Source organism: Mauremys reevesii, unplaced genomic scaffold (genome assembly GCF_016161935.1).
Source record: "Mauremys reevesii isolate NIE-2019 unplaced genomic scaffold, ASM1616193v1 Contig6, whole genome shotgun sequence".
NCBI lineage: Eukaryota > Metazoa > Chordata > Testudines > Geoemydidae > Mauremys > Mauremys reevesii.
This window is the reverse complement of record NW_024100873.1, coordinates 1-17332: the sequence shown is the minus strand read 5'-3', so window position 1 is coordinate 17332 and position 17332 is coordinate 1. Positions and strand designations below refer to the sequence as shown.

The 17332-nt window shown below is 51.6% G+C and overlaps 1 protein-coding gene across 1 annotated transcript; it reads left to right on the top strand.

Moving 5' to 3' along the window:
* Nucleotides 1-6865: 6865 nt before the first annotated feature.
* Nucleotides 6866-16992, top strand: LOC120394477 (C-type lectin domain family 2 member D-like). Its single transcript, XM_039518705.1, has 5 exons — nucleotides 6866-7004; nucleotides 7491-7595; nucleotides 13035-13222; nucleotides 14383-14486; nucleotides 16613-16992. The coding sequence occupies exons 1-5, from the start codon at nucleotides 6866-6868 to the stop codon at nucleotides 16764-16766; spliced, it is 690 nt and encodes a 229-aa protein (XP_039374639.1). The 3' UTR covers nucleotides 16767-16992.
* The last annotated feature ends 340 nt before the right edge of the window (nucleotides 16993-17332 follow it).

Sequence of the window (17332 nt, the reverse complement as noted above, 5' to 3'; positions counted from 1 at the left end):
ACAACACGGTCCACCTGACATTTGACTCATCCAACCCCCCCCCCCCCCCGAGCTTCTTCTCCCCTGACCACCCACTCCAGAGACCTCCCCCACCCTAAGAGCCCCCCAGGACCTTCCTTGCCCCCTGTACCCTGACTGCCATGACCCCTATTCACTCCCGCCCCTGACAGACCCCAGGACTCCCATGCCCGATCCAACCCCTCTGCTCCCTGACTGCCCCCTCCAGAGACCCCCCCCCGCCCCTAACCACCCCCCTGGGATCTCACCCCCTATCCCTTACCATGAGGCTCCTAGCATAGAGCCAGACACGCTGCCCCATGGGAGCAGGCAGCCCGGCCCCTCAGAATGCTGCGTGCGCGGTGGCATGGCTCCGGATGAGCAGGGAGCGTGTCTGCCTCCCCGCGGAGCCAAACACCGCCCTGCAGGAGCACGCAACCCTGGCCCCCAGAGTGCTGTGCACGCGGCGGCATGGCTCCAGGTGAGGGGGGAAGGCGGGGAAGGGGCTGGCAGCTTGCTGCATTTGGCCGGGTGCTCCGGCCCGGGAGCATGGACCCCGCAGCTTGCCATGCCAGGAGCACACCCAGCACACCCCGTGCGCACACCTGTGGATGGGGATACTGGTGCTGCTAGCAATGCAGACAGAGGTGAAGGGAAGATTTTTGGCTGTAACAACCACATAGCACAGGAATGGGCAAACTTTTTGGTCCGAGGGCCACATCGAGGTTCCGAAACTGTATGGAGGGCCAGGTAGGGAAGGCGCTGCCTCCCCAAACAGCCTGGCCCCTGCCCCCTCCCACTTCCCACCCCCTGACTGCCCTCCTCAGAACCCTGACCCATCCAACCCCCTCGCTCCTTGTCCCCTGACTGCCCTGACCCCTAGCTACATCCCCATGACTCCCACACCTATCCAACCCGCCTGTTCCCTGTCCCCTGACCCCCCCTGAATCTCTGCCCCATCCAACCGCCCCCTGCTCCCTGTCCCCTGACTGCCCCCCTGGGACCTCCTGCCCCTTATCCAACACCCTCCCTCCCCCTCGCTCCCATACCATGCTGCTCAGAGCCACAGGACTGGCAGCCGTGCTGCCTGGCAGGACCTCCACCTCAGACACTAGGAAAGTCCTTGTCCCCACTCCCAGACTCCGTACAGAGCAGGCTCAGGAGTGGGGGGAGAGAACACAGGAGGGAGCGATTGAGGTGAGGAGTGGAGAAGAAGGAGGGAGAATTGAGAAAACCAGAGGATGAAAAAGGGGGAGCAGGAGAACGCAACAAGGGGAGGGGGAGGGAAAGAATCAGGGTAGAAGGTGGGACTGGAGTAGGAAAAAGAGAGAGAAGAGGGGAGGGAGAAGAAGAAAAGCAAAAGAGAATCAGGGAGGGAAGGTGGGAGCAGCCCCAGTGACTGCAACAAAGAAAACCCAGAGCTGGGAATGACCCCCTCAGTCAAGCCCCCTGGAATCCGGGCATCCCTGAGAGGTGAAACACTGAAGAGTTACTGGGGTCAGAATTGCACCCCTCAATCTGGCTCCCCTCCATGTGCCATGTAACCTAAACCGGCCCCCCACATCAGCCTGGAATCAGGGAGTTGTTACCCAGGTGGGATATGTTAGCAGGAGGGAGATATGAGCTCTGTGATGTGTTTATATCATTTTAACACCTACCGCAGAGTGACTGTGTGATGGGTTGGATCACAGAAACCCCCCTGGGAGCTGCCACCTGATGTGCCAAGACTACTTCTACCCCTGCTTTCCCTGCCAGCCTGGGACTCCAGCACCCTGTCTTGCTGAGCCAGACACTCCCGTCTGCTCCAGCACAGACCCAGGGTCTGATCCACATGCCCCCAAAGCTGCAGGTTTAATTGAAAGCAAGTTACAGACGTGTTCCTGTCTTTAACACTCAGAAGCTCAACTCCCAATGGGATCCAAACCCTAAATAAACCCGTTTTACTCTGTATAAAGCTTATGCACGGTAAACTCATAGATTGTTCGCCCTCTATAACACTGATAGAGAGAGATGCACAGCTGTTTGCTCCCCCAGGTATTAATACATACTCTGGGTTAATTAATAAGTAAAAAGGGATTTTATTGAATACAGAATGTAGGATTGAAGTGGTTCCAAGTAGTGACAGACAGAACAAAGTGAGTTACCAAGCAAAATAAAATAAAACACGCAAGTGTAGGTCCAGTACAGTAATACAACTGAATACAGATAAAAACCTCAACAGTTCCAGTAAGCTTTGTTTTACAGACTAGCCTCCTTCTAGTCTGGGTCCAGCAATCGCTCATACCCCAGTGGTTACTGTCCTTTGTTCCAGTTTCTTTCAGGTATCTTTAGGGGTGGAGAGGCTATCTCTTTAGCCAGCTGAAGACAAAATGCAGGAGTCTCCCATGGGCTTGAATAGAATCTCCTTTGTGGGTGGAGACCCCCACTTCCCTCCTATGCAAAGTCCAGCTCCAAGATGGAGTTCTGGAGTCACCCGGGCAACTCACATGTACATGCAGGACTCAACAGTTTTTACCAGCCAAGCCACATTCCTGGGAAAGCTCAGATGTGGATTGGCATCTTCAAGTTCATTGTTGGCTTAGGTGGTTCTTGATTGGGCACTTAACTTTGCAAATTCCTTTCTAAAGAGGCTGACCAAATGCCTTACTAAGGTTATTTAAAATCAAGCCAGTACAAAGCCAATATTCATAACTTCAAATACAAAAATGATACATGCATACAAATAGGATGAATAGATTCAGTAGATCATAACCTTTACAGAGATATGTTATATGACATATGTCACATAAAACATATTCCAGTTATGTCATATATACATTCATAAGTATATTTCCATAAAGTCTTATGGGAGGCACTGTCACAGACTGCAGCCAGGAATCAGGGTGGGCAGAATAGGGCAGGGGTTGGGGTGAAACACTGACTGCACCCCAGGATCAGTGAGATGGGGGCAGGGCCGACTCTAGACACCAGCGCGCCAAGCGCGCTCGTGGGGCAGCATTTTGCCAGCAGGGCGGCAGGCGGCTCCGGCGGACCTTCTGCAGTCATGCCTGCGGGAGGTCCACCGGAGCCACGGGACCAGTGGCCCCTCCACAGGCAAGTCTGCAAGAGGTCCCCTGAGCCGCGGGACCGGCGCCCGGCAGCATGCCCCCTGCGGCATGCCGCCCTGCTTGGGGCTGCCGGATTCCTACAGCCGCCCCTGGATGGGGGGCAAGGCACCCCAGAGTGACTGCACCCTGGGATAAATGCAGGTCGGGGGGGCTATGCTCCCTGTAATGACTGTGCTGTGGGATCATGGCACATGTGTGTGGGACTGTGCACCTCCACTGACTGTACTCCAGAAACAGTGCAAGGGGGGGCCGTGCTGCACCCCACAGTGTGCCCCAAGGTCACTGTGTAACAAGACTGGTGCTTCTGAAATGTTGACATGGGCACTGGAGCACAGGCTCTGACCAGGGCAGTTGCTTCAAAGTTCAGCCTGGATAGCACAGTGCAATGTGTGTGTGACTGATCTGTCTGCAATAACCACTAAGAGAGAGAGCTCTTAGCTCGCTGCCTGTCAAGATTTGGCGAAGCAGAACTCACTTAGCAGAGAGACATTGCACACTGAGATCTGCTGCTAAATATGAGTCGGAATGTCCTTAAAGACACGTTCGGAATGGAATGTAAACAGAACTTCTGTTTACATTCCATTCCGAACGTGTCTTTAAATGTAAACAGAACTTCTGTTTACATTCCATTCCGAACGTGTCTTTAAATGTAAACAGTATCAGAGGGGTAGCCGTGTTAGTCTGGTTCTGTAGAAGCAGCAAAGAATCCTGTGGCACCTTATAGACTAACAGAAGTTTTGCAGCATGAGCTTTCGTGGGTGATACCCTTTCTTTGCTGCTTCTAAATGTAAACAGAACTTCTGTTTACATTCCATTCCGAACGTGTCTTTAAATGTAAACAGAAGTTCTGTTTACATTCCATTCCGAACGTGTCTTTAAATGTAAACAGAAGTTCTGTTTACATTCCATTCCGAACGTGTCTTTAAGGACATTCCGACTCATATTTAGCAGCAGATCTAAGTGTGCAATGTCTCTCTGCTAAGTGAGTTCTGCTTCGCCAAATCTTGACAGGCAGCGAGCTAAGAGCTCTCTCTCTTAGTGGTTATTGCAGACAGATCAGTCACACACACATTGCACTGTGCTATCCAGGCTGAAATTTGAAGCAACTGCCCTGGTCAGAGCCTGTGCTCCAGTGCGCATGTCAACATTTCAGAAGCACCAGTCTTGTTACACAGTGAACAAAGTGAGTTACCAAGCAAAATAAAATAAAACACGCAAGTGTAGGTCCAGTACAGTAATACAACTGAATACAGATAAAAACCTCAACAGTTCCAGTAAGCTTTGTTTTACAGACTAGCCTCCTTCTAGTCTGGGTCCAGCAATCGCTCATACCCCAGTGGTTACTGTCCTTTGTTCCACTTTCTTTCAGGTATCTTTAGGGGTGGAGAGGCTCTCTCTTTAGCCAGCTGAAGACAAAATGCAGGAGTCTCCCATGGGCTTGAATAGAATCTCCTTTGTGGGTGGAGACCCCCACTTCTCTCCTATGCAAAGTCCAGCTCCAAGATGGAGTTCTGGAGTCACCCGGGCAACTCACATGTACATGCAGGACTCAACAGTTTTTACCAGCCAAGCCACATTCCTGGGAAAGCTCAGATGTGGATTGGCATCTTCAAGTTCATTGTTGGCTTAGGTGGTTCTTGATTGGGCACTTAACTTTGCAAATTCCTTTCTAAAGAAGCTGACCAAATGCCTTACTAAGGTTATTTAAAATCAAGCCAGTACACAGCCAATATTCATAACTTCAAATACAAAAATGATACATGCATACAAATAGGATGAATAGATTCAGTAGATCATAACCTTTACAGATATATGTTACATGACATATGTCGCATAAAACATATTCCAGTTATGTCATATATACATTCATAAGTATATTTCCATAAAGTCTTATGGGAGGCACTGTCATAGACTGCAGCCAGGAATCAGGGTGGGCAGAATAGGGCAGGGGTTGGGGTGAAACACTGACTGCACCCCAGGATCAGTGAGATGGGGGCAGGGCCGACTCTAGACCCCAGCGCGCCAAGCGCGCTCGTGGGGCAGCATTTTGCCAGCAGGGCGGCAGGCGGCTCCGGCGGACCTTCTGCAGTCATGCCTGCGGGAGGTCCACTGGAGCCACGGGACCAGTGGCCCCTCCACAGGCAAGTCTGCAAGAGGTCCCCTGGAGCCGCGGGACCGGCGCCCGGCAGCGTGCCCCCTGCGGCATGCCGCCTTGCTTGGGGCTGCCGGATTCCTACAGCCGCCCCTGGATGGGGGGCAAGGCACCCCAGAGTGACTGCACCCTGGGATAAATGCAGGTCGGGGGGGCTATGCTCCCTGTAATGACTGTGCTGTGGGATCATGGCACATGTGTGTGGGACTGTGCACCTCCACTGACTGTACTCCAGAAACAGTGCAAGGGGGGGCCGTGCTGCACCCCACAGTGTGCCCCAAGGTCACTGTGTAACAAGACTGGTGCTTCTGAAATGTTGACATGCGCACTGGAGCACAGGCTCTGACCAGGGCAGTTGCTTCAAAGTTCAGCCTGGATAGCACAGTGCAATGTGTGTGTGACTGATCTGTCTGCAATAACCACTAAGAGAGAGAGCTCTCAGCTCACTGCCTGTCAAGATTTGGCGAAGCAGAACTCACTTAGCAGAGAGACATTGCACACTGAGATCTGCTGCTAAATATGAGTCGGAATGTCCTTAAAGACACGTTCGGAATGGAATGTAAACAGAACTTCTGTTTACATTCCATTCCGAACGTGTCTTTAAATGTAAACAGAACTTCTGTTTACATTCCATTCCGAACGTGTCTTTAAATGTAAACAGAAGTTCTGTTTACATTCCATTCCGAACGTGTCTTTAAATGTAAACAGAACTTCTGTTTACATTCCATTCCGAACGTGTCTTTAAATGTAAACAGAAGTTTACAGCGCCCCCGGGCCCGCTGGCAGTGCCCCGGGGGCCAGGGCTCGAGCACCGCACACAGATATAACCTACCGCCTATGCCTCTGGCTCCTAGGGGCAGCCAGGGAGTCTCTGTGCACTGCCCCTGTCTGCAGGTGCTGCCCCCACTGCTCCCATTGGCTGTGGTTCCTGGTCAATGTGAGCTGTGGGGTTGATGCTCGCGCTGAAGGTAGGGGCAGTGTGCGGAGCCCCCTGGCTGCCCCTGCGCCTAGGAGCCAGAGGAACATCTTGCTGTGGAGCTGGCTGCTGTGGCTAATTGGACTTTTGGTTGAAAACCAGGTACCTGGCAACCATATCTCTTCTCCCCCCCCCCCCCGCCTTCCTGGTGGGTGGGGCCTGTAGCAGATTAGGTCTCTAAAGCCCTTTGCGGTGTAGGGGCCAATGAGGCTAAGGGGGTTTAATCATCATGGCACCACCTCTAGCAGGGAGTTGGGCTGCTGGGCAGGGAATGAGAAACCACAAATCACCCTGCTTGGTCTGTTTCAGCTTCCACATTGGCTGGAGAGTCCAGAACAGGGAGCGTGAGCCAGGGTCAGGATCCCTGCCCCAGCTTGGCCTCACTGCTGCCGCTGAATTGGACCCAGTCAGACAGAGGATCTGATCCCAGCCCAGCATTGGCAGCAGCATCTGTAGCCTGAGTGTCGCCAAGAGAGACAATGGAGTCAGCAACTGGGGCTGCTGAGAGTGAAATGCCGCTGCAGTGGGGGTACCGTAATGGTGACAGTGGACAGCAGGAGACTGTCGGGGAGCCAGGTAATGGGGTGTCGCTGCCTGGGACCAGGCTGGAGAGAGACCCTGAGGCTGCCCCACATGGGGCCATGTTCTCAGTGGCAGCAGCCAGTGCCCAGCAACCCCCCGTCTGTGGGCAGCAGGGACTGGATCTCCCCCAGGGGCTCTCAGGGCACCGATCCCAGCTCACAGCTGCTGCCTGGCGCACACAGCGGTGCTCGTGGGGCTGTGCAGGGGCCTTTTGGGCTGGGTGTGTCAGACCCCCTGGGACAGCCCTGGCCCAGCTCTGCCTGGTTCATCCTCCCCCCTTCTGCTGTGTGTGGCCAGTGTGAGACCCCAGTGTGTGGGGACAGGTGCACTCGGCAGTGTGGGCCCAGCCAGCGCTCGGCAGGGGGCAGAGCAAGGGTGGGTATTGGGGCAGCTTGAGCTCCTGCCAGCAGAACATGTGGGTCCTTGTCTCTGTGCCCCTGAGCTCACCAGGCCCCGTGACAGCCTGGCTGGGGGTGCCCGGGGAGGGTGCTGGGCTGAGGGGAAGGAGGGACTGTTCTGCCAGCCCCAGCCTGCCTGAGCCTCCGGGCTCCTCTCCCAGAGCGTCTGAGGGAAGGAGCCATCGACAGAACGGGGCATGTTCTAGGGCAGCTCCAGCCCTGGTGCTGTCAGTGAGACGTGTCCTCACGGCCCGGCCTGACGGGTCTTTGTGTTTCAGAACCTCCTCGTAACTGCAAGACACACAAAGCACGTACCATCATCGTAGCTGTTGTCCTCACCTCCGTGTCCTTGGTTCTGATCGCTGCCATCGCTCGTCTGGCAGGTGAATTTCCAGTGCCCTCCCCCCCCCCCGCCCTGTCTTTCCCTCCCTGGAGCTACCGTAGTCAGTCTCTCCTCATGGCCTGTCTCGCTTCAGCAGCTGGGCCAGAGGATTCCTGGAGGATGTTCCTTGCAGACCCTTCTCCCGCTCCCTCCCAGAGACCCGCATGTGAGGCCTCTCTCTGTGCGTCGGGATGAGCGGATCCATGTTAGCTGCCACCCGCAGAACTTGCAGCACTTTGGGCCTAGGTCCCCTTTGCCATGCCCCATGAGCAGTCACTTCCTGGGGGTGGTTGAGGGGACAAGATTCAGAGCAACAATGAGCCCTCTGCCTGCAGCCTGTCACCCTGAGGTACCAGCCAGGCCTTCCTGCATTGCTGGGTCATGCCCAGGGCCGGGCTGAAATGAGCCACAGAATTCAGTGTCGACACCTCCTTATTGCAGCATTGAAACTCACCCCTTGAGGACTGTGGCAGTGAAGGGTCCCTTAGCTCCATTCACTCCCCCGGTTTGCACCGACAGTGCATGTTAGTGCAGAGGGCGGCTGTTCGTGGTGAATGTGAACCCTGCTGTATCTGCCCAGTAGCCTGGGGAAGAGGGTGCTGTGACATGCTCCCAGCAGGGGATTTCTCTCTTTCCCTGGGATTGGATCACTGGATCCCAGGAGGGTTTAGCGCTGGCAGAGGGGGTTGAATCCAGGTCTGCCTGCATTAGGAATCCTCTGTGCTGATGTAATGTCAGTGGAGGTGAATTGGTACAAACTGCTAATGTAGACAAGCTGGTGCAGTTCACAGCAATAAGTTGCTGCATGGCTCGCTCTGGTTCCAGTGCATCTACACCAGGGGTGTGCACTGGTGTAACTATCTCACCCAGAGTGCACTGGTGCAAACTGCCCTGCTATCGGTAGGCCCTACTCCCAGCTCCCTGCTGTAACGACAGGCTGTTGGAATGGGCAGCATTGGCTCACACAGTGCAAGGCAGCACCTGTGAGTTTGGGGTTGTGCACATACAGGTGCAGGGAGCACCCCAGAACCTGTAGCATTTTGCAATGGGGACACCGGGCGAAGGTGGCACCAGTTAGAGGCCCCAGAACTGAAAGCTCCTTGCTGTATTGCTGTTGTGCAATATTTAAAGGGGCCTAGTAGGCCTGGCAGCCCCTCCCTGGGGGCCTACACAGTTCACATATCCAGTACTTTGCAGAGGCTGTGAAGTTTGAAATTGTGCTGCTCTCAGCTGCAGCTACTCCCTAAAATGAGTGATACAAATTATACACTGAAGAGATGTCATAAAATGTCTTATGCATGGACTGCTCTGCTCCATTCCATGTACATGAGTGCATGGCTCTGCACCATTATCTGTAGGGAAATACATGCCTTGTGCACAGGCTGCTTGTTCTTAGATCACAAAGGCTTCAGCACCTAATGGTCTCCCAAATTTAGAGACGGGGTGTGTGAGGTAATACCTTTTACTGGACTGCCATGGGGGTCCACTCACCACAGAGGGTTCCTCCTGCTGGTCACTCTGGGGATCGGCTCCTTCCAGGTGCTGGGCCTCCTACTGTTACTCACACCTTCTTGTCAACTGTTTGACATGAGCCGCCCTGATTACAACTACAAAAGTGACTTTTTGTCCTGTTAATAGCCCACTTTAATTGAATTGTCTCTACCACCCCCCACTTGATAAGGCAACTCCCATCTTCTCATGTACTGTTATATAGATCTTCCTACTGTATTTTCCACTCCATGCATCTGATGAAGTGGATTATAGCCCACAAAAGCTTATGCCCAAATATATGCCTCATTGTTTTTGTTCCTCCTTTGGTGGTCTCTCCACCCATTGTTCTCTCTCTCCAGGAGCTCCAGCTCCCTCTTCGTGACCAGGCAATCTGTTCTCCACTGCCTGCCCAGTGCCACTTCCCCAGTGGCTGGTAGGGAACCTGGGCCTGCTTTGTACTCCAGGTTCCAGTTCAGGGACCCTAGCCAAGCTCTGCACTAATCTGTACCTTGCTGCTGTTGCCGGCACAGAGGCCCGAGGACAGCAACAGTGGTTCGTTGCCCGGTGTGCTTCGCTCCAATAAACACACCAAGGTGGAGAAGCAAAAAAAAGTTTATTTGAGCCCAAATAAGGTGCAAGGGAGACATAGCAATCTCAAATCCTGCACACCGATACAAGCCGTTTCCCCCTTCTTATACATGATGTCGAAGAAAAACTAAGTTCTCGCTTTTTGTTTGGGTGCAGCAAAATCAAAATACTTTATTAATTTCTCTAGTGATCACAAGAGGGAGAGAGTGTCATAGGAACTGGGTTGCCCCTTGTCCCGGACGGATCTCTCTCAATTAGTAAGCAATTCATAACAATCATTTATACCTTTGTAGCAGACAATGGTTAGTAATCTTGGAGACACTGAAGATAAACATTTGCATTTGTTTATACATAAGCCTATTCGCTATCTTATTTGTCTTCATTACTAGAACAAAAACAAAACTGCATTTCACAAGGTCGTAATGACTTTTCACACAATTCACTCTGTACCACATTATCTTACAGCATGCAGGGTCACATCCTAACTTCTGCTAAATTAGCTAACATACATTAAGATCCCTTCAAACCTTTATTAATTAATTCTTGGCTTCCACAATGATTTCAGCTAAGCATTCTCATTACCCCCTCTCCCCCCACCTTTCACTCCCATGCAGCAAATACACTTTGCAGTAGCAATTACATTAAGCAGTTAAGTCATACTTGGCAAAAACCACTTTAGCCCATTAGTAACTCTTCTGTGAACAGTTATCTTGTTTTATTTCTTTGATCTGTTATTTTGCCCCTTAGCCAGAGGCATACAGGCCTCATTATTATTTCCTAGTACCGGTGTGAGTGGGGTTGCACCTGATAACTAGCTGCTACGCATTCCATTCTATGTTGCTAGCTTGTTAGGTCGATTAAAGTTCAAACATAAACATGGAAGCACTTTGGTCAGACATGGAGTGACTTTAGTTCATTCAGGCCTACTACAGAAGGGCTTCATTGACACTGTGGAAGCAGGGAAAGAATTAATAAGGATTTGAAGGGGATCTTAATGCATGTCGGTCAGTTAGCAAGAGTTAGGCTAGCTGTGAACCTAATGACGTGAGATTTGTAGAAGCGAAGATAGTGTGAGGCAGAGAATGAACTGAGTTTTTCTCTGACAACACTGTGGTTTTCCACCTTCCTGAGTTACCTAGAGTCATGCCTAATGACACCAACACTGCTTATCACTGGAGCTTTGCCTACATTTTTTTTTCTTTCTCTTCCTCTTTTTTCTTTTTTTCTTCCTCTTTTTCTTCTTTCTTTGCCAGCCCAAGCTCCCTCCTCCCAAGAGGTGACCACAGTCTATGTCCCTGCAGCCCCTTTCTGCTCTCAGCTCCTCTGCTTTATACAGGCCTCTTCTCTTCCCATCTGGCTGTGCCTCATTTAATCAATCCCTGCTCCCTGGCTCTTCCTCCAGGTGCAGCCTGGGCAGTTAATTGGCCCATTTAACCAATTTAACCCCTCCCAACCTTGTGTGGGGCAGACACCCCATCACGTGGACCAACTTCTGCTGGTGCAAGAGACAAGCTTTTGGGCTACACAGATGCTCTTCTTCAGGTCTTGCAAAGGTTCTCAGGGAGTCACAAGGTGGAACAGATTGTTTAGAATCAGTAATTACCGTGCATTCTGAGGGACCATTCACGGTGGAGTGGCTCATTAACACCTCTGCAGACATAAAACAAAACAAGGGGGCTAGTGGGTCACGGATTGTTATAATTAGCCATAAATCCCGTGTCTCAGTCCAGGATTCTTAGTGTCTAGCAAAGTTATGACTTTAAGCTTCCAGGCTTGTCTTTTGAAGGTGTTGGGCAGGTTTCCTTTGAGGATGAGTACTGAGAGGTCAGATATCAAGTGATTACTTTGTAACAAGTGTTCAACCATGAGTGATAGTGGGGTTTTTTGTTTGTTTTTTTTTTTTTATAATTTTTCTGAGTTCATTCAAGAGTGTTATGATTGTCTGGTTTCACCCACATAGTAGTTGTTGGGGCATTTGATGCATTGGCTGAGGTTACCCCAGATGTTGTATAGGCATGTGTGGGATCCATGGATCTTGAAAGGTGTGTTGTGTTGATAATCATAGTGGTGGAGATACGACAGCAGGTTTTGCATCTGTTGTCCTGGCAGAGTCTAGTGTCGCTTTGAGTGGTTGTGTCCTGATCTGTGGGGAACTTGCTTCTGATGAGGTTGGAGGGTTTGAAGGCCAGAAGAGGGGGTTTAGGAAAGATTTCTTTCAGGATGTGGTCCCCCCGGACTATGTGTTGTAACTGTTTAATGATACCGCCCATGGGTTCCAGTGTGGGGTGATAACTCAGGGTGTGCGGTTTTGGGCGGGGTCTTACTTTTGTGTTGAAGCAGGTTGTCTTGGGGTATTTGGGTTAGCAGCTCTTACCATAGTGACCCTAACAACTCTGACTCTGGCTACTCATCCACTGCACTGGCCTCTCACAGGTCTCCTTCATGGTTTACATGGGTGACCCTAGTGCTGCGCTCTTGGGCATTGACAGGGCTCCAGTGAGGGTTTCCAACGAGTTTCCTTCTTGCAGTGCTATGTGGGAGAAGAAATGGCTCTAGGTAAGAGATGAATCAAGTTAAAACGTTCCTGGTCCGTCAGTGTCACAGGCCCTCTCCTATTGCTTGAGGTCTGATGCCTCCTAGTGGCCATTTTGTGTCCCTGACTGAAATTACTTCACATCCCTCAGCTATTCACCTGCCTTTTATTCCTCCGAACATGCGACTGTTGGTCTTGTGCCTGGGATGAAATGCTGTGAACTGTGTGACACCCCTAGGCTGGGTGTGTCCCTTCCTGCCAGGCAAACATAACCTGGCAAACATCTCCATCACCATAGGTCTGGCTGTGCTGGATGGGCCCGGGCAGCAGGTGTTCAGTCTGGTGAAGGGAAGGGAGTTTGTTCCCATCTTCATCTCAACCTGCCTCTCCTGGGGAGCCGAGCGCAGAGCAGGGGGAGGGGAGAAGCAGCCCAGGCCCCAGGCTAGCAGGATTCCTCGGGGTAACAGACCTGGCAAATCATTTTGAATTTGATCTCTTATCTATTAATTATTGTCCACCCCCACCCTGATATCTGTCCCCTCCCTCTGCAGCTCCCTGCCCACCCCCTGCTCTAACACTGAGCTTGGGCCCAGCTCTGTGCTGGGTTTCATAGCATGAGCTCTTGAATAGGAACCCAAGAGAGTGAGGCCAGGGTCAGATAACCCCCCTCTGGGGCTGGATTCCCAGTGTCCTCCTGGCTCCCTCCCAGCACCTGCCAGGGTTGGAGGTGTCTCAGAAGCCTGGGGCTCAGGGGCTCATCTCCCCGTGTTCTCCTCATGGCCGGGCGGCAGGTCCCACTCACACCACATCTTACTGTCTCATTCTCAGTGCCGAGACCTAAGCTTCAGTCAACTGATCTGGGGCCCCCTGCTGTGCCCTGCTGCCCGGACGGCTGGGTCGGGTACCGAGGGAAATGCTACTATTTCTCTGAGACTGAAGGGAACTGGACCTACAGCTGGAGCAACTGCTCCTCCCTTGGCGCCTCCCTGGCTGGGATCGACAGTGAGCAGGAAATGGTGAGAGACTCTCTAACTGCGATACACTGGCCTTGGCACAGCACCAGCTGCAGTAGGACCTGGGGGTGAGGAGCAGCTCTGAGCCCTCTTGTGCTGGGAGGATGGAGTGAATGAACAACCAGCAGCTGAATCCCAGCCCTGGCTAGACCCAGGGCTCCCCTACGGTCTCACCCAAACACTAGAGATCACCCACTCTCAGCTGCCCCCACCCTTCTGTAGGAGACAACCCCTCTCTAGGGCTGGGCTGCCTGGAGTGGGATGGAGAACACAGCCAGTGCTCCTGCTTTGGGGGTGGGAAAGGAGCACCCAGAGGAGGATTGGGGGGGGGGGTGGCTCCTCTCTCACTGGCTGAGGATGTAGAGCAGTGACTCAACCTTTCCAGACCACTGTACCCCTTTCAGGAGGCTGATATATCTTGTGTACCCCCAGTTTCATCTCACTTAAACTACTTGCTTACAAATACAGCCACTATTACTGACAAACTGCTGCCTTTCTCACTTCTACCATATAATTATAAAATTAATTGGAATAGAAATATTGAAAATACTTCTCAGTGTACAGTACATAGAGCAGTATAAACAAGTCAGTGTCTGTATGAAATGTTAGTTTGAACTGACTTCACTACTGCTTTTCCTGTAGCTTGTTGTAAAACTAGGCAAATCTCTAGATGAGTTGATGTGCCCCTGGAAGACCCCTGCGTACCCCCAGGGGTACACGTACCTCTGGTCGAACCACTGATGCAGGGGGTCTTCTCACACTTTCCCTTCTTGGCTGAGGATGGGGGTTTGGGGCCTCCTCTCAGCACTGACCACTCCCTTTTCAGATTGACCCCGTCTCTTATCTTGCTGTGGTGAGCGGCAGCTGCTCTGTGAGAAGAGACGTCTCTGCAGAGAGCTCAGACCCAGCAGCTGCCCCCAGCCCAAGGGAAATTGGGGTGCGGGTGACTGGGAGCACAGGGGCGGGGCTGCTGTGTGCGGTGGGAAGGTTAGTACTGCCTGGAGACCTTGTGCTTTGCACGAGAGAGGGGGAAATCCAGCGTCCTTCTGAAAATAAATTGAGCCCCTTCAATGTGTGACTGGGATTCTCTGCAGCACAGAGCCCTGGGGGGAGGGGGCACCAGAGCTGGGACTGATCTATAATGTTCCTCGGCTTTCTTTAAGATGTTCCTGCTGCGCTATAAGGGTGTCCATGACCACTGGATTGGCCTCCAGAAGGAGCAGGGGCAGCCCTGGAAATGGACCAATGGCACCGAATTCAACCTCCTGTAAGTCTCTCATCCCTGTTTACTAATTCCCTGGGCTTGGGGTTTCTGGTATCTGAGCTGTTTAAGTTCAGGTGGATCCACCATTCAGTGCTACTGAAACAACCAGACACGACCCTGGTCCATTCACGTCCTGCGTGTATCAGAGACTGATGGGAGCCGGCGTGTCCCGGAACTCTCGGCTCCTCCCCGCAGTGCGGTGCTGGGCCGGAGACAGAGCCCGCCACAGCCAGAGGTGCCCTTGCAGCGCGCTGGGATTTCAGCTGGGACACTTGCTGTCCTTCCCCAGCCCTCTTCAGCAAGGCCCCTGGGGTGTCTGACACCACCCCCACCCCTGGGAAAAGGAGGGAGCCGGAGGATTGCAGCCAGCAGGTTTGAGTGACTTAGTCGGTGAGGCCTCTGAATCTGCAACAAGGCACTGATGTTAAAATTTGCGATCAAATGGTCTGTCACAAAACAAATAGGGACCCAGGAGTTGATGCAGGTATGTATTCCCCAAACTGTCACAGGCCACTGCCATTCAGGTGCCCAGTATAAATCTAGGAACCTAACTCTATATGCCCAGAGAGCCCTGACCAAGGTCCAGGCACTATAGTGCATGTTTGGGGCCTCAGATCCTGGAGTCATGTGATTGCAGTACAGTCACATAGACAAAAGTCTCTGTTCCTTGTGGTTGCTGGGAAATGTGACCTGAGTGTAACCAACATAGCAGCACCTGCCTGAGTCTGCAGAGAGCCTGAGCCAATAGCTCAGAAGGGGGAACTGCTCCATGCATCTCAATGGGATGTTAACTCTGAAACTTGCTGCCCTGGGGGGCTCCCCCAAGCCCATCCCAGTAGAGGACTCTTCATGGGGAGTCCTGGCTGCTGCCACCTCCTCAAGGCTTGACTGAGATAATGTCAATGGGGGATCCCACCCAGAGTCCTCTGCTCAGGTGGGAGGGTGTTCCCTTCTCTGGGATGGACCCAACCCACCTGGAGACAGACTGGGGGAGGGGGAGACCCTAGTCTGCTCAGAGTGGCGCTGGCCCCCCTGGCAGATGACTGGTGTATGTGACCTGTCACTAGCTGGGAACATGGGGAGCCCCATGTGGGGGGTTTGCCTTGATCCTGCCCTTCACCCAGGGCCAAAGTGCTGCCTCCAGCGCTAACGTGAGGCACTGCAAGAGCTGATGTCATCTCACAACACTGCTGTGTTTGTGCTGCAGTCCCTGTGCTGCTGCCACTTCGGTGCAGTCTGTCCTGAGAGGCCTCTGCCTTGACGGGATGATGGAAACTGTCCAGGGAGCCCCCATCTGGCTCTTCCACCTGCTGGGTTACAGCTGCTCCCTGCCGTGCAAATGCATCTGGAGTCTCTGCCCCGGGGCAGCCTGGCTGGGTTGTGCTGGGGAGTCTGGACCTGCAGGGGCCCGTCCTAACCCAGACTGGGCGGGAGTGAGCCGAGAGTGGGATCAAAATATCCACCCATCTTCATGGCGACCAGTCCATCTTCTTAGATCTGCCTGTGCAGTTGGGAGAATCCTGAATAGAGTCAGGCCAATATTTTTTTTCTCCAGCAAATAGTAACTTTCCCAAAAAGTGCATTTTGGGGGCAATGTAACTGTTTGCAAATCCAGCAAATAGTTTTGGCTGGGGGGAGAAAATGAAGTTAAAAAAATAACAGTGAAATCTAAACATTTTGACTTTTTGTTTTGAACTGATGTTTTGTTTTTGAAATTTAGTTATTTCTTTAAAAAAAAAAAACCCAAAAAACAAAAGTTGAAAAACACCCAAAATTGAAATGAAAAACTTGGTTTTGGGTTAAATGAAATGTGTCGGTTGATGCAACACAATTTTTTTTCTGTTTCATTTTGTTTTCAGGCGTCTTTTGAGCTGAAATGAAGAGTTTTCATTTCAGTGGGGGGGGGGGGTGGAGGGGGAAACAAATCAGTTTTGGTTTGAACCAAACTATATTTCTGTTTGGCCCCTGAGCTGAACAATGAACGATTTGCTCCGCTTTGCTCCTGAGGGGCTGTGAGAGGAGCGGCTGCGCACTCAGGCCTGCACTGAGGAGAACGGCTCCCCTGGCTGTGACAGGTGTGAAATGCTCAGGCTCCACCTGACTGCAGCTCTCCGGCTTCTGTGTTGTAGGTTTCGGATAAGAGGAGGCAGTGACTGCGCGTATCTGAATGACAAGAAAGGGGTCAGCAGCTCACGGTGCTACATGGGAAGACGGTGGATCTGTAGCAAACCTGAGGTGTATGTGATGGGGAAAGGAACACACTGGAAGGGAGCTCCAAAATAAGCCTCCTAGAAATAACAAGGAGTGCGGTGGCACCTTAAAGACTAACAGATAAGCTATCGTGGGTATAAAACCCCACTTCAGATGCACAGAAATGACATGGATACAACTCTCACCTACTTGAATGAGCCATGTCCCCGTTCGTCAGAATACCATATATTTAAATACTTTGGATGTTTTCTACATTTTCAAATATATTGATTTCAATTACAACATAGAATAAAAGAAAAGTGAGCACTGTACACTTTGTATTTTTATTACAAATATTTGCACTGTAAAAATAAAAGAAATAGTATTTTCAATTGCACTACAGTACTTGTATTAGTGAATCTCTTTACCATGAAAGTTGAACTTACAAGTGTAGATTTATGTACAAAAGAAACCTGCATCCAAAACTAAACCAATGTAAAACTTTAGAGCCTACAAGTCCACTCCATCCTATTCCTTGTTCAGCCACTTGCTCAGACAAACAAGTTTGTTTACATTTGCAGGAGATAATGCTCCCACTTCTTGCTCACAGTGTCACCTGAAAGTGAGAACAGGTATTCACATGGCACTGTTAATTTTTT